At 37.0% G+C, this 21,777-nt stretch overlaps 1 protein-coding gene across 2 annotated transcripts in view; it reads left to right on the top strand.

Annotated features, from left to right (window-relative positions):
* The first annotated feature begins 4,901 nt into the window (after nt 1-4,901).
* PRDM6 (PR/SET domain 6) overlaps nt 4,902-21,777 on the top strand; it is a 562,442-nt gene continuing 545,566 nt past the window's right edge. For both annotated transcript variants that reach the window (XM_044060752.1, XM_044060751.1), the window contains exons 1-3: nt 4,902-5,135; nt 6,083-6,614; nt 20,510-20,817. In XM_044060752.1, coding sequence (XP_043916687.1) covers nt 6,092-6,614; nt 20,510-20,817 — 831 coding nt within the window. In that variant the 5' untranslated portion in view covers nt 4,902-5,135; nt 6,083-6,091. The remainder of the gene's footprint in view (nt 5,136-6,082; nt 6,615-20,509; nt 20,818-21,777) is intronic.

The following is a 21,777-nucleotide window of genomic DNA, read 5'->3' as shown; positions in this document are numbered from 1 at the left end:
GCTTTAATAAAGCAATATAGAAGTTGTCAGATTGTGTACAAAGAGGAAAATTGTGTTGTGAGAAACCATTAAAAAAGAAATCCGGTTATTGGTTGGAACTAATAATAAACACTGTACCACTCTTGCTGTCATAAAAATGAAATAGCAGCATTTTCGAGGCAGTTCACAGTCAGACACAATACCCAAAGGTACCTTTATAAAAAGAGCGAAAACTGAAGATCTGTCCTTATTTGGCCTCAAATAAACGCAGAAAAACTGTAATTCAACAATTAGACAAATGTTAGTTTTCCAACTCCTAGAAGATATGTGGGTGTATAAAATAAGTAGTTGTTCACAGCCAAATTCCTTCAATAGAGGAGAAGCACACTTGAGCCTTCCGCCCCCACCCCCAGAAAAGTTTTTAAAAAGTACACATCTGAAGGAACCCGAATCTACAGAGAAATGCACCATATATTCATAAATCGGAGTTATAAATCCGAGAGCTAGACTTATGCAGTTTTTATCCTTCTGCTGCTTTTAAGAAGATATTCAGTAGATGCGGATATTTCGACACAGATGTAAAAATATGAAAAGTGCTATTAAATGTTTACATAAGCTGCAGTATTTTAAATAAAAGTGTGCGCTGCTGGCAAACGGCCTGTTTTGTGACTCCTTGCAGAATAAGTCCAAATAAATGAAGAAAAAGCTGCCAGACCACGACTTTAAAACAATAATCAGGAGATGGTTAGGACAGCTCGAAAAAGCTACTGGATTATTTATTGGACTTCTGTCAAAACTCGAGTCCACTCGTCCCCTCCCCAGACTGGAGAATTAATTAACAAGAAGTGCAAACTTTTTAATTGCGTGTCAAATGAAATCAGAGATGCGCTTAGATGTAATCGAATGTGGATTCACCCTTCTAGGAGCCCCAGCATAAGAAAAAAACTGCCTTCCTAAGGATTTTTGTTTCCCGAGAAAATGATGAATTTCGGCAGTTAATTGATCGATTCTGGCTCCCCTTCCCGCTTGTTTTATTTTCGAGGTCATTAATCAATGAAGAAAAACACCACCGTGGCGCATGCTCACCTCCTTTGCATCTCCTATTATACACCATATGCTGCTGTGCGCCTGATGCCTTATTTATTTCACCTGCACTAATTCTTCACAGTATTCCAGAATCGATAGGTGACAGTAGACTCCTCTCCAACAATAATAACACCTCAGAAACATGTAACGTGTAACCTCAAAAATATCCCAATCATCTATCAGGTGAAACGAGGCAATGGCTTTTGTACCTGCTGGTTGAAAATATGGCTTTAACTACAAAATGATGCATAAGCAAAAGTGCCTAAAATAAATAAAAAAATAATAATTATCTGCTGGCAATTCTAACACCAAGATTTTTTAAAACAGTATTGTGTTTTTCAGGATTACCAAGCAACAAGTTCTAGTTATCGTGACAGACATCTTTAAGCAACTAAGGGAGGCTTGAAAGGAGGTGGTGAAGACTGACACTTGTCATTGTTAAGAGACAGGTGTGTCGATGAATGCCACATGTATTTCTGACGTCAATTAAATGGTAGCTATCATACAGCTGGATTTCTTAACACATTCATCTAAAATCATTCACAGTTATTCCAGCTCTTAACCAGACAGTTGTAAAAGTTGTGCATTTGACACGTACACTTACCCTCACACGGACACACACATGCGCACACACCAGCGTATATACGCGCCCATGTGCCACCAATTGCCTTAAATCAGTTTATTTCACTTTGTTTCAAATTGTTGCATTTCCTTTCTGTTTAATTTCTGTGGTTCACTTTTTCCTATATCAGGCAATTCTCAAATCCTCATTCTGGGAAAAAATGCTACATTCAGGCTAGGTGGTGAAGCACACTTTCAGCATGTTTATTGTGATACACAATAGCACAGCACCATATTCAAAACTTACATTAAAAAACATGTCTTTGTCCAGTTAGTGTTTGCTTTGTTATTTCTACCCCGAAGTGCCATCACATTCTGTTTCTATTAGTATGCCTAATATCTGCATGCGACTTTAATAGAGCTGATACAAAGTGAGCTACGGAATGTGGAAATGCCTTTAGATGACCCTAAAATTCAGCAGTCTTATGCATTTATTTTGCAATGTCTTATTTTGCTTTGCTTCCTTCTCGGAAGAGGGCTACAGCAATTCCCTGCGGGTCCCGAGAGTTTCCAGTTTATAAACGACTTGGTTAGTATAAAAATGGTTAAGAGGTTCAATTCCTAATCGGGGAGTTTCAGTGCTACTGTACGTTTCTAATTATTCTGGCTATGTCTGTGTAATAAATGTACTTACGCAAGGAAGACGGTGGGCGGTATCATTGTGTGCGTGTTTAATGGTTAACATGAGAAGAAGATTACTCAAAACAGCTGAACTGATATCGTTTTTATGGTATTGGTTTCATATAGGACTTATCAGTTAAGCAATTAAAACTAAATAAATATAAGCCGCCTTAGTTCAACGTAAAGAGTAAAATAAAAGTATTTTGCTTGCAGTTGTCCTTAAGTTAAATTGCATGTTTCAGAACCATAGAAAGAATGATGAATGACCCTTACCAGTAGTCAAAACATTGTTAACACTGTGCTGCTCCTATTTGTGGAAATATATTGAACTGTAAATACAGACACAATCCAAACAGTCTCAACTTTCCCATAGTCTGAATCAAGGGGTTGGAAATGCATGCTCTGAACATACCTCTCAACCACTTAGAGCAAAATATCTGGACAAAGCCTAAAATGATGGGGGGACAAATAAGAGACAGATTTTAAATATTGCTCTTACAAACTTAAAAAGTTGATAGAATAATAGGTTTTACATTAGCATGAATTTTCTGAAGGATGTGGAGTCTTAAACTCAAATGTTTGTCATTATTTAATGACTTAAATCCTCAGCTATTTGGCAGAAAGGTACAGATTTTAGGAGGAACACACCAAAAATATAAGGCAGAAATCTGGACATTCTGTGAAAATCTGTACAGTTGAGAGGTATGGTAAGACAAATGGAATATTTAATGCCCTAAATGTGAAATACCTAATGCACAAGACATTTAGAAATTAATTGCAAAAGTAATACATGGGTATTATTTTCAGATTATAACACACACACACACACACACACACACACACACACACACACACACATCCTCTGAGCACCACAGGACTTACAAGTCTGCTTAAATGTTTATTGGAAAAAGTTGCTTAAAACGTAAAAGATAGTCGTCTAAGGGCATGAGAGAAATAAGCGTTATGGTTTTATCGGATGCCAACCATACCTCTCAACTTCATATAAATCTGGACAGAGCCTAAAATAATGGGGGGACAAAAGGCCAGAAATAAGGGCAGATTTTAAATATTGTTCTTAGAAACTTAGAAAATTGCTAGAATAACAAGAATTGTGTTAGTATGCATTTTCTAAGGGATATGAAGTCTGAAACACAAATGTATGTAATTATTTATTGACTCCAGTCCTCAGTAATTTGCCTGGGAAAAGCAGCACAGATTTTATGAGGAACAGACCAAAATATGATGCAAAAATCTGGACATTCTGTGAAAATCTGGGCAGTTGTGAGATATGATGCCAACAATTGTTTCTGTGCATTTTGCACTGCTAATGTGTGTGTTTGTGCCGTGCAGTATGCATTGTATGTGCGCTTCAAAGTGGAAGTAGAAAAAAAGACCTCAAGTGCCTGTGGACTGTTCACAGGACAAGTACTGTAGAGCAAGTAATTACATGATTTTAGGAATGTTAAAGCACATACGAGGTGTGCATTGCAAGGGTGTAGCTAGGCATAGTCAGTGTATTCAAATGAGCACATTTTTTCTGACCCATCTCTTGGAAACTTCAGCACTCAAAAAACAGAGAATGTTTAGAACTTTGTAAATGAATATTCACAATATAGCAGTGCAAAAAGAATGGTTTTGTCAAATGAATGCACCTCTTTGTGTTGGTATAAATGATAGTAGTTTAAAATAACGTATCCTCTTCCTATATGTGTGTGTGTGGGGGGGTAGCATTTTGAGCGTTGAGTACATATGTAAACATGATAGGTGGGTGGTGGAGGCAGCAACAATAGGTTTGACTTGAGTGCAAAATGTAAATTTTCGGCTAGACCCCTGGTACAATGCCCAAAATATTTTTAATAAAAGTAAAAAAAAATCGGTTTCTTAAGCATGAGTTTTATCAGTAATTTACATGCTAACTTCTAAGGTCTAAACTAGTTGATTTAATCATACTTCTTTCTCTTTTCATAAACAGGTACGTATTTACATGAATGTTCAGACTTAAGAAACTATCAGTTTCTATACCTGTTTTAGGTACAAATGAGCGAGAGAGAGACCAAATTGACTGGTCCCAAGGGAAGCACGAGTGCAGTGTACAGATTTCACAGTCAACAGCTGCTGTGCGCTACAGTTTGTTTGGGACTCGAGTCCAGCTGCACTGAACAGACAAACAATACAACTAAGTCGTGATAATGAATAGGCTTTAAATCAAATATACTGCAAGAAATATAAAAAGGTTGTAAACAATGGAAAAACGTTATGAAACTGATTTACGGGAATAATAATAATGATAATAATCATAATAATAATAATCACCCTTTCTGCATAGATAGGGATGTAAAACCAATGCCAGTGAAAAATACTGGAATAATGCAAAATTAGAAAGCAACTGCACTCTGGTTCAGAACAATTATTATTATCATCATTATTATTATTATTATTATTATTATTAATTAGCGTGATTCTAGGCAGTATAAAGGCTCTGTATGCTGTGCTCTATCACACCTCCCCCACCCAGCGCAGTCGTAAAACCCACGTGCCCCCATTTGTTGGAGAATGGTGGGTGTGTGCGTGTGTCACAGTCCTGAGCACGCGAGCTCGCGCAGCCTCTCCCGTCCCGTTCGTTCGGGATTTACCACTGATATTGTTGGAGCGCGGCGCGAGGCTTTACATAGGACGCTGCATAGAAAACTGAGTGAGCCCGGAGCCCTCCCAGCTCCCATCCCAGGCTCCAACTAAGGATATGTTCTCAGGATAAAAAGAAATTACCAGGCACATTCACAAGGAACACTGCTAAACAAGTACACGAACGAAACAGCATTCACACTTCGGTAAGTGCAATGCCTTAAACAAGGCATTTAACTAAGTATTGGGGAAAAAGTATCCACGTCTCAAGTCTTGTTGTCAGACACCTTTCTTGTGGGTGAAGTTTTCAGCTATTGATCCATTAGTAGATGAGAAATGAGTCTAAAAGGCCGTAGTGAAATCAATTAAGATGTGAAACTAGCTTAAACTGTGTTTATGTGTGTATTGTGTGAGGTGGGGAGGTGGGAGATCACCTGCCAAACTTTTAGTATGAATTCCACAATACTGGTTTACTGTTTCACCAAAAGATGACTTTGATACACCGGTGGACTGTGGAGGGTGAACAATTTTGAGATTTTAGAAAAAAAGCATATTCTCATGTTTATTATTATTATTGTATACAACACTGAGCATTAGTTGCACTTGTGTACATTTTAATAGTAGCACCAAGTCCACAGTAGTCTACTTACCTGCATGTTATACTGTTTTCAGGTGTCAGCAGTACACTCTTGTTAGCACCTTCAGCTTGGGGAGCATGTGCTGACCGGCACAACATAATTGTAATAATAATATAGCCGCAGCTCCAAGTATAGAACATTTGGTTATTTATTCAACAACCCACAGACAGTTGCCCGAAAGAAGTTTTACATGGTCTACCTAATAATTTGAAAGTCATCTTCGCAGCAAACAGTAATAACAGAACGTGTTACTTAACTCCTCCGTGATGTAATTTCAGATAAATTAGTAATAGAGCTGGATTAAAGACCGGTGCAGACTAGTTTTGAAATAAATGAAAAATAGGGGCCAGAGAAGAGGCACTGGAGTGCCCATAAGTATGGTTTATGCAGGCTTCCTGACAAGATGAGGATTTAAACCTAGTTGCATAATACTTATTTACCCAGTTTTAAGGCTTACTTACACAGCATATTTACTATGGGGTCCCTTCTTATTGCAGTTTCTTTCATTTTTACAGACCCTGGAAATGCTTAAGCCTGGTGAAGTCGGTGGATCTTCCTTCCTGAAGCTTGACCCTGCCTATATCCAGCATTGGCAGCATCTCTTTCCTCAGTCCCATCCTCACCTTCCTATTCCACCTCCTCAGCTTCAACAGCAGCAGCTGAAGAACGGAACATTAAATCGTTCTTGCCCGCCGGAGCGAGCTGCCCTGCAGCCTGCAGACAACGCCACAGCTCCCCGCCAGAGACCACCATCATCGTCTTCGTCTTCATCCTCAGTATCCTACAGCTCTTCGTCTTTGTTATCTGTAGTATCAGGTACGGGGACTCAGCAGCAGCCAGTGCTAACTGGTGCCGGGCTGCAAAGAGGTGTCAGTGCACCATCCCAAGCTGACACCCGGGAACAAAGTGCACTCTGCAGTAGCAGTAACATCAGCACCAGTAGCAGCAGCAGTCGTGTGACAGCTCCGGAACTCGACTACTATCTGTATGGTCAGCAAAGGATGGAGATTATACCTCTCAACAATCACACGAGCGACCCCAACAACCGTATGTATGGATTATAATGGCTTGGTACTGCAAACACGATCATATGGTGGGGACGGGCTTTTATTTAACTGTGGAAAAAAGGCAATTATAATTCAGTAAAAGAATAGTACATGTGTATTATGAGAAGCTTATAATTCATACTACAAATATGATACATTTTACACACACACCTATAAATTATATAAGGCACACGTATTTATGTATATATGTGTGTTTATATACATACATACGTATATGTATATGTATGTATATATATATATATATATATATATATATATATACACACACACACACACACACACTCACACTTATTATGTGTATATACTCCTACTACTTTAATTCCAATACATGAGTGACCAAACCCTTTTAAAATCTAACACAAAAGTACGTGTAATGCACATTCTGTGTATTATTGCTCTATTACAACCTCCTCCAAAAAAGCAAAATGTGGTGGCGAAGACCTTTATTATTTCAATCAATGTCACTAGTATTAGTGATGTATTTTAGGCTTTCTATAAAACCAGCATCAGAAAACAAAACACACCATGAATCAATGACTCAATAAGTTTAGTTAATGTCCAGCAATGCCTATGAATCTCTTCTGAGTAAAGTTTGCTTTTAAGAGGAATTTTGTCCTTCTTGTCTAGAAAAGTACACTGAAATGAGGCCGTGTTGTCATTGCGGTACATCTTTCCTCTAGTATTTGCAAATATGCATTTATAAAATATCTCTTCTTCCAATGAAAGCTGAGAGTACTTAATACATTTTAAGCCACTGATCTTAGACATAATTGAATATGAAAGTTTAGTTAACTGTTAAACTTCACTGGCACGTCAAACACCAACTTACAAATGATTAAGGTATTTTAATCGGATACGTAGGTAGGATGAAAGACTTTTAAGTTAGATATTATCTCAGTCTCTTGCTGTAAATTTTATGTGCATATATTTTTTGTTTATGCATTGTTGTTTTGATTTTTGTATGTGTAAGTTGCATTGAGAGAACAGTTTGTGCCAGGTTGCCATTGTCTTGGTTTATAAGGTACCTGCGTGACTTTCACATGTTTCTCAGCATGGGTTACGTTATGTTCTAAAATCTGACTATATGAGGCCTTTGCTATACTTTGGAAGGGGGTGGAGATGGCTGTGGAGGCATACAAGTTTAAGCTCATGTTCACCTTAACATTCTCTGCGCGTCTTGCCTTATACGCAACTAGACTATGCAGTAGGTCAGTTTTTTGGGGGTGTGGGGTGGAAGCATTGTGAAAATTTTCCTATGACAAGTTTAGCCATACTGATGTACTTTTCTTGTGCTGTTATGAACTGACTTCAGGCCGTGGAACAATAATCTGTGTTCAGTTTAAACATATTGCACGGATATAATTCAGGTATAATTGATTTTAAAAACTGGGCTTTAGTAAAAGTTTGCACACCCCTCTTAGTTTACTGAAATAGTTTACAACCTCAGTTTGAGGAAAATTAGACAACGGTAACGGTATTCATTGCTGCGTTCCCCTTCCCTTTCCCCTGCAGTCCGTGCACATTTTATTCACACCCATTGCAGCTTATTATTATGTACCTTCAATGTAGCATGGATGTAAGGTTATATCGTTCCTCTTAGCGTTAGATTTCCCAGGACAAAGGGAATCCATATTTAACTCTGCTAACAAGGCTGCAGCATAGCAGCCGATATTGAACAATTATATTAATTAATCCTTGAGTTTTCCTGCTTGGTTCAAAAAGATATATATATATATATATATATATACACACACACATATATATATATATATATATATATATATATATATATATATATTATACACACACACACACACACACACTTAAACGGGTGTATAGATATACATCACAGTATTGCTCTACATTGAGCGACCCCCCCCCCCCCACACACACACTTATATACACCTCTCTGGAAGAAAAGGACCATTAAAAATGGTATAATCCCTACCTCTTAACTACATTTTCTGAAGGCAGTGCATTTCATAGGGCTTACATCTGAAGCCACAAATAAAAGTGGTATCACAGTCATGGAGACGGTTGGGCCTTTAGGCCAAAAACATTTTAGGTATACCCACCATCCCTAAACTCATAGCTCTCGACTTTAGTATAGATTAGTACTAGGCTAACTGCTCTTGTGAGACATTTTAAGTATAACCAGATAACCCACGCAAGAATCAAACCCAGCACCTCGTGTCTATAAGGCAGATAGTTTAACCATTATGCCACATTTTGGCTCATATCTTTAGTCACTCTATTCTAAGATTTGGCTTTTTTTTTGGTAAATTATTGAAATTTGAAGTCAATAAATAATTACATTTATTTGAGTTTTAGACTTCATATCCTTAACAAAAATGCATGTTAACACAAAACCTGCTATTCTAACAACTTCCTATGTTTATAAAAGCAATATTTAAAATCTGTCTTTATTTTGGGGTCTTTTTGTTTTATCAACTTTCTAAGTTTACGAGAGCAATAGTTAAAATCTGTACCTATTTTATGGGCCTTTTCTCTCCTATTATTTTTAGTTTTGTCCCAATTTCTTGTATTTAGAGGTTAAGAAGTATGCCTAAACAATAGTTGCTCTAAGCTCAATATTCTGAGGAAGCGTGCATACGCCCTGTTTAAACTTTAGACGTAATGACATAAAATAAATGTTCAGGTTCTTGACGTCTGAAGAGACTCAAAGCTTGCTGACTCATTTCATTTTAATCTGAAACGTTTCTTTACTTAATAAATCTCACGGGCAGTTATGTGGTAAGCGTCAGATTGCACCATTTCATACAAATTAAAACATTTATTTTTAAAAGTCTTATCCTAACAGAGAAAGAGCAAGAAATGCAAATAAGTAGACACGACTGCAGAAGTCCCCACTTAAATGTTGGCATGGACATGGCTCATTCTTCCTGTCCTGGTAGGCTTGATTAAACTGTGATTCAGGGGATCCATAAATTAACGGCAGATGTTCCTTGATAATGAAAGAGTTAACACTTCTTCAGGATGCAGGATTCTCAAGATGTGAGGGAAATGTTAAGAGACAGTCTTTACACAGTTACTTACTATATGCACCCTAGACCTGGGAGTGTAGAGCTGTATATTAGATTGAGGTTAGAAAAGGTGGCGACTGTTTATTTAAGGTGATAAAATGGTCCATCAGCAGTAATCTCCGTCGATAAGTGCCACAAGGAGATGAAGGATGAGGGGACAAGCCACAATTAATTGCCCTATAGTTTTGTAGAAGAGAGTAGAGTGAGTGCGGAGCAGGGATCGATCTCCTCTCTTCGCTCCTATTCATCATCTGCACATTGTATATGGGGTCCCCTGGGGTAAGGGAGAAGGTTTATCTACACACAATATTCCTTCAACCTCTCGACTGGTTTAAAATTAAATTTGCTAATTTTATCAGTAAACGTAAAAAACGCTAATGCTTCAACTGACTACCCGCTCAAAAGGAGGCATTCTTGCAAACAATAGTGCATTTATGTTTGAGGTTGTTGTTACCAATGCTGTCTATCAGATAGTAAAAGGATATAGAGGTAAAGGCAAGCTTTTGTGAGTTGTGTCTCTTAGAGCAGGGCACACAACCACACAATGCCCCGAAGTTCACAGCACCATATCTCTGATTTTTGCAGCAACGTTGCTTTTGTAGTAAATGCTGAATAGACTTGCGTTGACTTAGGTCTATTTCCAGTTTGATGTCTATTTGAAAGTTGAGCTACCACCTGTTTCCCTTTATGCAGGACAGTAGTTATTTGTGCAACTTTGTCCTGTGGGTAAAACACGAACAATGACAACAACCCTGAAAATTTAGGACAAAAATATTTTCTAAGTTCCCTTAGTAGTTGCATTAAATAATTTTTTTTGTTTGTGAAACACACAGTTATGATGATATACAACAGAAACAACTCAAATTATATACAACTGGGCTTTTATTTTTAGCAAAAAAAAAGGAAGAGCAGTCCTTTTCACTGATTGCAGGTATAGGGTGTTCGTTAAATTGCATGCATATATTACAAATGTCCCTCTTCGTGCATCTGAAAAGGTAACAATCACAAAGCTTATTCTGTCTTATCTTATACATGTTTAAACAGAGAAAATAAATACGTCCAAGAGTCACAGCTGCACATCGCCCTCGAAAATACAGAAAATAAACCAAGTGTGCAAAGCTTTATAAATGTATAGGCATATAACGGTTCAACAGTCTGGACGATACCATCGGTCCAGTTTGACCCGAGGCCAGTAGTGGCTGATATTGCTGCGGCTGTATCAGTTTCTTATTTATTAAAATGCTATGTGCACACCAGTATGACCAGGCATGACAACTTTTTTTTGGTTTGTTTTTTATTCCTGGCTAGCAAACTAATTCAGCTTGAGAATATTGATACGCTTATAAACTGCTGCCATCCTTTAAGTATGTGTTCACCTTCAGTAATCTAGTGAAACTTTTATTTGTACTTGGAAAATACCGTATTCTAGAGACCATCCAGCTTCTTGCTTGCATATACAACTTTAATGCCTTTTTGTAAAGGATATTTTTTCTCCGCACAATGATTTACAGCTGGGGCCGAGATGTTGTTTCAAACAGGTATTTTACCAGCTAAATCCCCCACCCCTGCCATACAGTATGGTTAGGTTTGCAAGGGATGGGCACATTCAGAACCCTGCGGCACTGACGAGAGGGTAACTGTTTTAGTTTATATGTCACACACACAGACACACACGACACACCTACGTATATAATGTATATGTGCGAGTAAACACCACACACACACACACGCGCGCACCCTACATAATGTATATGTGCATGTACAGACACATACACACATACATAATGTAAATGTGGGTGCACACACATACACACACACGCACACACACACACGCACACACGCGCCTACATACATAATGTATATGTACTTGTTACATATAGACGCACTGCACACACATGTCAGATGTCCCTCTTACAAGGAAGGATCACCGCACTTCACAAAACGTTTCTCATTCTACTTTTTGTTCCTCATTGTAAAACAGAATTTTACAGTAGCTAATGCGAACTTACAGATAACAGTAACTGCCATTCGCCTTATGTCATCTGTCCCAAATATGTAATTAAAAATGCAGTAGGTCTAGTAAAGTCTCATTCTGGATGCATTTCTTTTTCTGGTGTACTTGCACGTTTGACGTTTTAAAGACAGGACATTGTTGGTGTCCCAGAGTTTCTAAAATGTGGACATTAAAGAAAAAAGCCGTATATGCAGACTAGAGCTAATTATTTTAGCCGCACACTTGGGGCACTTCATTACAATAATTTACAGACTGTCCTTAGTACAAGTATGGCTTTCGTGTTTGTTCTGCCTTTTTGATGGTAGTGTCTCACAAAAAGTGGGAAAGTGCTGAATGGGATTCTAATAGAAATGTGTGCAATGTAAATTTTCCACAGTTGAAATATGAAATTCATTTTCACATGTTTTTAGTAGCCTTGAAAGAGTTCATAATGTGATAATCACAACGAGTTTAATTCCATTTAAAACAGGGAAGGAGCTGCAGGTAAATTTATTTAATTTGCCTCTGCCACAGTTTTTTAGCCGTGTAAGGAATACATTAGTATTTCATTATGTTATTTCTGAACGCTCTAGTATTATTATTCCAGCGATGGAGAGTGCTTTTTTAAGTACCAGAAACTACAAAACAAATAGGTATATAGTAGAAAAATTCTGTTTTATACCCTGACTTGTCTGATATTATTGTACACACTCCCCACCCAACTAACATAAAAAAGCTCTCTAAAAGTTGTATATTCAGAACTAAGAAGTGCACCTTTTGAACTACTGTTCTCTATAATTATAAAAAATACAGTTTTGGAGAGCTGCTCTTGTCTTGTCTGCGTTGTAGGATCGAGTGACACAGAAAATTCTTGGTTTTATGAGACAAATGTTTGCGAACGATATTCACAAACATATACAACTGACTAGGCCGTATGTGTCTGGCTTAGACCCTTAATAATAATAAAAAAATCTTATTAGGACACTTAAACTGGGGGAGGGGGGCAACATTTGCCTCCATTTTTCTCACCCTCTTCGTACACTTTGTTGTGCCCGTGTTACTATTTTGACCACGTTTCCAGCTGACACTTGGCAACACGAGTAATCTTGCTGCTTAACCACTACAAAAACTATTGTCATCAGTATTATGTGCCCAAAGAAATTGTTAAACTGGACAAGCAGGTGATCTCATCACAAGTAGTTGTACTCTGTACATCGACTGTAATATTTAGCTTAGGTCTCCCTGTGTGTGTGCGCGCGCGTGTGTGCGTGCGTGTGTGCGTACATGGACCAATGATGCAGTTATGTAGTTTTTTTCCCAGAAAGTATGAACTAACATTAAGAATCTAAAATTCTAAATATCTTCAAAGATAAAACCTAACAGAGACCTAGTCTGAGCCCCTTCTTTCAACACACACACACACACACACACACACACACACACACACACACACTAAAAAAACATGAATGAGAACATCTAACCTAATCTACGATAACAGCTAAAAGGTCATTAGGAGGTAAGAATGATGGAGCATACCTTTCAAGTGTACCTCATTACCAGGAGCATACCTCATCTGGAATCTTAAAATGTTTATGTTCCTTGAAGTTCCACATTGAAAGGGTCTGACACATTCTGTGTTATGAATTTTTGTAACTGATATTCATGGTTAATAGAAATGAATCATATTAATCCATTAAAATGTCTTTTTATATGTAGAACTAGCATATTTTGACCATCCTAAGACCTTCCTAGTTGAAGCTATTAGTATGCCATTAGTATGTGTTCCACATTTTGCCCATTTGTTCCATATTATGTGGGCTGGTGTTCCTCATTTTGGGGGTGGAAGGTTGAGAGCTGGAGGTGCATTCTAGATTTTAGGACATGAACAAATTATATAAGGGGATATGGACTAGAATTTACAACGATGAAAGCAAGCTTGAAAATGGAAGGCGTGCCATCATGTAGCAACTCCTTTGTTTGTCCTACATCTTTCAGACGTGCACCATGTGTCTGAGAGCACGTTCTCAATCTACTTTGATGTATTGAATCAAAACAGACAAGTGGGTTCTGTGGATGTGTAGGTGTCTGCTATTGGGGAATACATAAAGGTGGCCAAAAAAGAAGGAAAAGAATATCTTGTGGCCTTCAAACTAAATATTAAACATTTTCAAAACTAGGTGGTATATTAGCATTCTGTACATTTTAGTATGGATGTCATGTGAATAAATGAATCTGCATTTATTGCTGAACAAGTTATTATGATGTCCCCTGCCCTAAAAGGTGGCTAGCTTTATGATCAGTTTGCAGATTTATTGGTGCATTGTTTGACATATAAGGAAGTGCAACATGGACCATCATAAGAATGAACAATTTCAAATATAGAGGTGAATAATTACACATTTCCAAAAATAAGCTACAGGAAAAAAATGAAATTTTTTTAATGTTATAGATACATTTAAATATCAATTTACCTTGGTAAACACATTTAAATTAAATTGAAATTAATAGCAGTTTGTAGATTCAGTGCATCATAAGCAGTCATGCCCTTTGAGTGACATTTGAGTAAGCCTGTACAAAAATTGGCTTGTGAATTCTTCAGGCAAAACTCCTATACATTTATCAGTTTCTGCTCCATAATGGAGGTCATTTCTGTACATTAGGACTGGCCTGCTCTGGTATGTTAAAGTGACTTGGCCTGATTCACAACTATTCATTTGTGAAACTAGGTAAACAAATGTTAGCTGGCAGCTACTTTGCCAGTAGAAATGGTTCTGGATATGCACTCATCTGATGTAAATGAGCTAATGGAAATAAGGCAAGAGAATTACCTCCTTTTTAAAACTGGCAGATGCGACCATTTATCTGTGAGGAATTGATTATGTTTTGCTTTACTTCCCAGAAACCTTTGCATGTAGTAAGTATAATAAGTATTCCAGTGGACATGGGAAATAACTTTTAGCTGGTGTGCAGCTATGTCTGTCAGTCTATCTGCTTCCGTACATTGCATATGTGTGCGTGCATGTGCTTGCGTGCATGTATGCATGCATGCCTGTGTGTGTGTGTGTGTGTGTGTGTGTGTGTGTGTGTGTGTGTGTGTGTGTGTGTGTGTATGCTCATGTGTGAGTGTCTACACATTTAGCCCATTTATCTGAATGCTCTATACATTAACATTGGTATTTCACTGACAGTAATTCTCATGGTGACTGACATTATGGCCAGAAGGGTGCTGTTACTAGCTAGCAGGGATGTCACAATTGGTGAAGTTGCAGTGCTAATGCAAATATGATGAAGAAGAGCTGTATATGTCATCTGCTAGTCTCATCATACAGAAACAATGTATATATATATATATATATATATATATATATATATATCTGTATCTATCTATCTATCTATCTATATATATATATATATATATATATATATATATATATATATATATATATATATATATATATATATATATATATATATTTCTTTCATGATATTCACTGAAACAAGAAAAGAGAGTCTACTCCTCAAAAATCATTTTGACTAAGAGTAAAAAGGGAAAACTGAGTCCCAAAGAAAGAAATTTGCACTTTCTGTCACAAAGCTAATTTATGTGCAATGTAACAGCAATAATTCTCCATAAATCTGACCTGGTCAAGTGTAGTAGGAACTATTTATTTTTTTCCGTAATAGACTTATATACTAATTCCACTTATGTGAGTAGAATATTTGAGGCAACCACCACTTTAAACAGGGTGTTTGAATATCAAGATAAATCAGTACATTGCTCAAAGGTCACCTAAGTATGTCCTTTGCATGTTTGAGTGAGTCCTCAGGCTGGAGTTATCAAGGCATTTCTACTGCCAGACAACTTGAACTTTTATCCATAATTACTTTGTCACTTAAATATATTAAGGGTTGTAAACTACTGTTGTGTTATTGTTCTACTTTTCTGGATTCCTCAGTTTCTGAAAATATTGTAATCAAAGAGGAACCATCACATTTTCAGTGATCAGTAATGTTTGACTATACTCCTGAAAATAATGAAACTAATTATGACATTTTCATGATTTCCACATAAATATTGGTATCATTTTGTGTGTGTACATGGGGGCAGCTACTAGTTTACTTATATTGTAATGTAAACTGAAAACACAACTGTGGTTTTTAAATGGATTATGCTATAGGCAGCATTATAACATGTTGAAGAATGCTGTGTAATAAAAACACATACTATGCAAATGTGCAGTTATTCAAAGCAGAGCTCAAAGCAGGTTATGGGCAGAAAGAGCAGCGTTCAAGTTTAACACAAATAAACTGTGACTGTTGCTTCACTTGGCAGTCAGACTAAGGCATCGTGGGACTCTATTTACCAAATGATTGACTGCTCAAATGACTATTGTGAGTGGGATGATAATAACTGGGAAGCAATTATGAAATGGCAGGGTAGAGAATATGTATGCTATATATTATTTATCTGAGAGCAGGATTGCCTTGCCTGTTTTAGCTTTTAGTTTTCTTTACATATGTACATGTCAGCACCCCTCCCATTTTTTAGTTTTAATTTGGACACTTTGGACATTATGCATGTGAAAAAGCTTTGTGCTAAAAATGGGTGGTCCTTTTTCTCTATCTGTAGAAGACACATAGTGAGATGTGTGCATAATTATTACAAAGCTTCTTGATAGAATAGTACACTTTAGTTCCTTAGTAGATATTATATGAACCTTCAAGTGTACTGCAGTGTGGTAATCATTGTGTAAAATAGCTTATTTTTCTTTATTTTATAAACTATAGACGTGTAAAGCAGTACTTATTTCTAAACAATAATTTTGACAGGCTCTCTGAAATAAATAAGAAAGTTTGCAGTAAATTACAAATCTGAGCTAGATTCCCTTTAGTAGGTCCCATCATTATTACAATTTCCTTAATTATATGTACTAATAATGAATATGTTTCACTAGAGTTTGCTGTTTTCACAGAATGACCTTGCTGGCTACCTTTAGTAGTTATATTAATTGAAGTATGCCTCCTTTGTGTTATCATTTTACCACATTGCATGGGCATTTGCTTTAGTGAGCTAACACTCTGAGTGCAAATTGTATTGTTCACCTTCACATGCCAATGGCTCTGATTTCTGTACATTTTAACATTAGAGTAGCTTATCTGGGTAGAAAGCTAAATGATAGTTTCATTATTTTTAAATATAGTTTAGCAGAACTAAATTGGTATAGTGTAATATATCTAGATCAGTCATTATTATTACTCCTCCCCTACAAACTTGTGAATTTTCAGACTCCTCAAGAGAGAGAGAGGGAGAGAGTTTTTTGTGCCTGTTGTGATTATTGTAGCAGCTGTCACCATGTTATTATGATTTTACCTTTTCTCTCTTTCTTCGTCTGCCGTACTTGCTTCTGTTCACTTTCTTATTCCCTTCCTTTCGTGACAGCATTCTAGCTTGCACTGGTTTCCTCGGCTATTCTCGCAGTAATCCTCAGGGGTGTTTGGGACCCCTCCGGTGGCATTTGGGACCTCTCAGTTAGTGCACGGCACCAGACTACCACAGTCTGCTTATCTCACTTCTCTAGTTTGCTTTCTTGTATAGCATGCCCTTAGCATATGTCAGTCCTCTTCTTACACCTTCTTCACCAATTTATTTTTACATTTTCATGCTCTGCAGGCTCCTTTCTACTTCAGAATTTGTTTCTGTAGACCTTTATATTCATGTCTTTTACTAATTAAATAAGACTTGCTGTCCATTTTACAGTATTTCCTGACAGAAATCTTGTAAAATCTGCATTTCAGTTTTATTTTTCTTAGCTTTATATTTAATTTATCATGCGAACAAACCATGTCAGTGAGTATAGCCCCCGGCATGCAGTAATAACTAGTTTATGTAACACAATCTTTTTATCTGATATTTTGATTACAGGTGATTTTGAACTAGCAAAGCACATTTCCATTTGAAGCTTAAATATGACTGCCATTGTATTTACGCTGCTGTGTAAACAATTGGCATATTTTAGCTTTGGGATCAAAATTCAGGAAACTGCTCTGCTAAAGTTATGAGTCACATATTCATGAATTGAAATGTACATTTATTAGTTTGATATTGGTGCATTTTTTAAAAAAAATGATCAATATACTTATGATACCATCAGTAAACCAAGATATTGTCATAGCAGCATTCTATCATAAAGAATCATTTTGCAGTTGCTGCGTGGAAAGTTTGCAGATGGTGGGTAGAAATCATCTTTCATGATGGAATTAAATATTGAAAGCATAATAGCACAGAAGATAGCAGATGTCATTGTGACAAGTTATTCAGTAAATATTTGATTTTTTTCTTGTAGCTCTTGGTTTGATTTCCTCACTGTCCACTTGCACGTGACTCTGAACAAATCCCTGTAGGTGTCACTGCTCCCAGGTTTCCACTGAAAAGAAGTTGCATCCTATGGGTCTTACTAGGCTTAAAAATGAAAAAAAAATATTGTAAGAAGTGTCATCAAAATGCAGTAGTACAGTACTGAACTTTCAGAAAACTCACCTTATGGATATAAAGTCATATTCATTCTAAACGTAGTAAAACACACTCTAAGCAAAAGTGTCTTTGTCAAGGTTAGTTTGAAGTTTGCAAATCATTATAAGAACTGCTTCTTAAAGTGGAAATATGTTCAAAACTTTAAACTTTCTAAGTTGCCTTTTTAGTGGTATTAAATTTTAAATGAAACGTACACACTGTCAGTGTGTGTGTGTGTTTGTATATATATATATATATATATATATATATATATATATATATATATATATATATATATATATATATATATATATATATATCATATTAATTTATTTCTTAACATGTAAACTGTTTCTAAAGAGATTTTTTTTTATTTTTTCCTTTAGTACCAATCATTTTGTTCTTTTTAGGGCTATTTGAAATATCTATGGTTCTGTTTTTCTGCTTTGCATTTTTCCAAAACTGAAAATATGAAACACTGATCACAGACTTTGTACCATGGAGTACTGCTGTTAAGCTTTGCTGCTTTATACACCTTAATAACCAAAGCCTTTAGACCTGTCTGAGGCACAACTGTTGGAAAACTGACAAGGAATACAAGGGGCTTCCCCTCAAGGTGAAAGTAAAGGTATGGGGATGTTTTACTTCTGCCGCAAAGAAGATGCTGCAGTCAACACTGCAGACACAGTCTAATTTTTAAAATGTGTTTATAAGTGTGATAATCAGGAATAATAGTTAATAACATCTTACATGTAGTTTTAAGTTTAGAGCCCATGGCAGATGCAGATGCCATATCTGTAATGTAGGAGTTTTTCTGTATCTGCCTATTAAGTAATTTATTTGTGATGCAGTCACTGATTGGGATTTTTACCTAATCATTGGACAGGCAAGGAGGACGTGCATAGAACAGTTATGATGTTCAGATAATCAACAATATGACTGATCAGTGTCCTTTGCCTATATTTATGTTTCTATTCTTAGAAACTGAATTGAATACAGTCGACTCACTTAATTGCAATTCCATTCCAGTGAATCACCAGAAAGGGTGCTACCGTGTGTCCTACAGGGTGTCTGGGGGGAGTTCTGTGCTCATACTATTTAGCAGGGGCCATAATTTGACTGGGTGAAGGGTAGTGTCAATGAGTCCCACATTTCAACCAAACAAATCACCCTACCATCCAGCTGTCTGATGTACACTGATACATTTTAATATGTAGCCCATTTCATTTTTCAAACCATATACTTTATCACATTACTGACTTGTCATATAGATGAAAATATTACCAAACTGAAAGAAACACAACTGTAGTAATAAAGGAAACTGAGTATGCACACATTTTAAAGAACTACTAATTACATATGTTTTCTGCAGGGGACTGTGCACAATGTACCCCCAGGGCGGGTGCAATGTGTCCCATGCCCCTATTAACTAAATATGCAAATTTCTGTGTTCTGAGTAACTCAAGGTAAGGCGAATATATTTGTGTCTGTGTTATTTACTTTTTTCTAAGTGCATCAATGCTAACATATTTTGTCACTGAGGGTGTGGGAGCAGATCCTACATAGGTTCATAGGTGTGTACTAGGCTAATGGCCCTGGAGCCTTTTCAAACCTAGCCCATAGGATTACCCTGGCATCATGCCACCTGACCTTAGTTCCCAGTGCCTCTGTCAAGTAAAGCCATTGGAGTGATCCCCGGGGTGAATTTTCTATTTCTCATCCACTCATCAAGATTTCTCTTGAAGAGGGCCAGTGAGGTGCTCTGTCTGACATGTATGGGAAGTCTATTCCACAGCATGGGTAGTCTCTGGGTTATGAACCTGTCCCTCCAGCATGTTCTGTTGTTTGTGGTAATAATGTTGAGGTCTCTGGAGTGTGTGGTCTGGAGGGACTGGGATTTCTTTAGATGTAGCATTTCTAACATGCAGGGATAAATATGTTAACTCTTTCAGTATTAACCATAGTTGTTTTCATGTATATAACATTTCAATACTTTGAGCTTTCAGTAATAAGGTCAGAAAACATTGTTATATGATATGGAGTTCTGTTGCTCATTATGTATTCATATACTCACAGATATACATATACGCATGCATATACAGTATGTATATGTGCATGTGTATATAAGCATTGAGTTTCTGATCTAAAAAAAAAAACTCTGCAAACACATACGTCACTTTTAAAGACTGCATTTTAATTGAGCTTAAAAAACTCTTTAGATGTACAGCAAGTTATTTTTGGAGACTGCACAGTTTGAGTCCTTACTGATGCCCTATGTTTATTTGCATGTGAAAAATTCACCAGAGTCATATTCGGCTTATTTGCAGGTTGTGACATGTGTGCTGACAACAGGAATGGAGAGTGCCCGATGCATGGTCCATTGCATTCCCTGCGTCGCTTAGTTGGCACCAGCAGTGCAGCTGCAGTAGTGCCACCACCAGAGATTCCAGAATGGCTGCAGGATTTGCCGCGGGAAGTGTGCCTCTGTACTAGCACAGTGCCAGGACTTGCTTATGGCATCTGTGCTGCACAAAGAATTCAGCAAGGCACGTGGATTGGACCATTCCAAGGAGTTCTTCTTTCACCAGAAAAAGTGCAAGCTGGAGTCATCAGCAACACGCAACATCTCTGGGAGGCAAGTCTCTTAAGTTTTCTATTGCATTTTTATCAAAAATACACTGTCACAATTGCCATTTAGGTACAGGTTTTAGACAGGTTACATAATACTGGATGCGAAGAGCAAGTCAGTACTTTAAATGCAGTACTTCAGCTTTTTAGCACTGTATACTTCTCTTTAGTGTTTCTCCAATTGCAAGATGTGCTGAAAAGTATATAGTTGTATATGCAGTGTATTTAAAGTGATGAGTGCATTTTACTAGATAGAAATCCTTGCTCAAGCCCCTAATTCTACTCTGGCAAACTGGAACTTTTTCTTCACTGCAACATTTTCTACAATTTCTAGCTTATCTTAAAGCCTTAAAAACTGCCTTGTACTGCATTTGACCTGTAACAGATCTGAACAAGGAAAATTGTAAACTAGGTGATATGGCATGATGAAGAGTATATTATTGTATAATGCCACCCCTGGAAGAAATTCAAAACACATGGTTTGGCCATCCATGGGTGAAGTTATCACCCAAATACTTAACCATGGAGTGCCATTTTGCTGATTCGAGAAATAATATTTTTTTTTATTCCATGGCTGATGTGAACAAAGTGAAGCTGTCTAATTTCAAATATCATCACTGTATTCAGGTGTCTTAAATTTGCTTATCCAATGATTACGTAAGGGAATACATACCTGAACTTTATATATTACCCATTTAATTCATACAGACTATGGAAATCTTTGACATTTTGCTTTGATAAACTTATATCTTTTTTATGCTATTTTAATCAGTTATCAATTAGTCATTATCTGCAGTGTATTGGAGTGGCATAGTTCTGGAGTGTTTAGTTTGGGCCGCTCATAGTTCTTGATTCTATGGTCCATTTCCTGCCTTGGGTGCCTTCAGTGTGGCATGAGGAAGTCGTCCCTGTATTTTCCAGCATTTTCACTGGGGATTCTATGCCCTGCCCCCTCCACATCTCAAAG

Source organism: Protopterus annectens, chromosome 2.part0, assembly GCF_019279795.1.
Source record: "Protopterus annectens isolate FY-2018-M chromosome 2.part0, PAN1.0, whole genome shotgun sequence".
NCBI lineage: Eukaryota > Metazoa > Chordata > Ceratodontiformes > Protopteridae > Protopterus > Protopterus annectens.
Note: the sequence above shows the minus strand (reverse complement) of the source record. Positions and strands in the feature narration are given on the sequence as shown.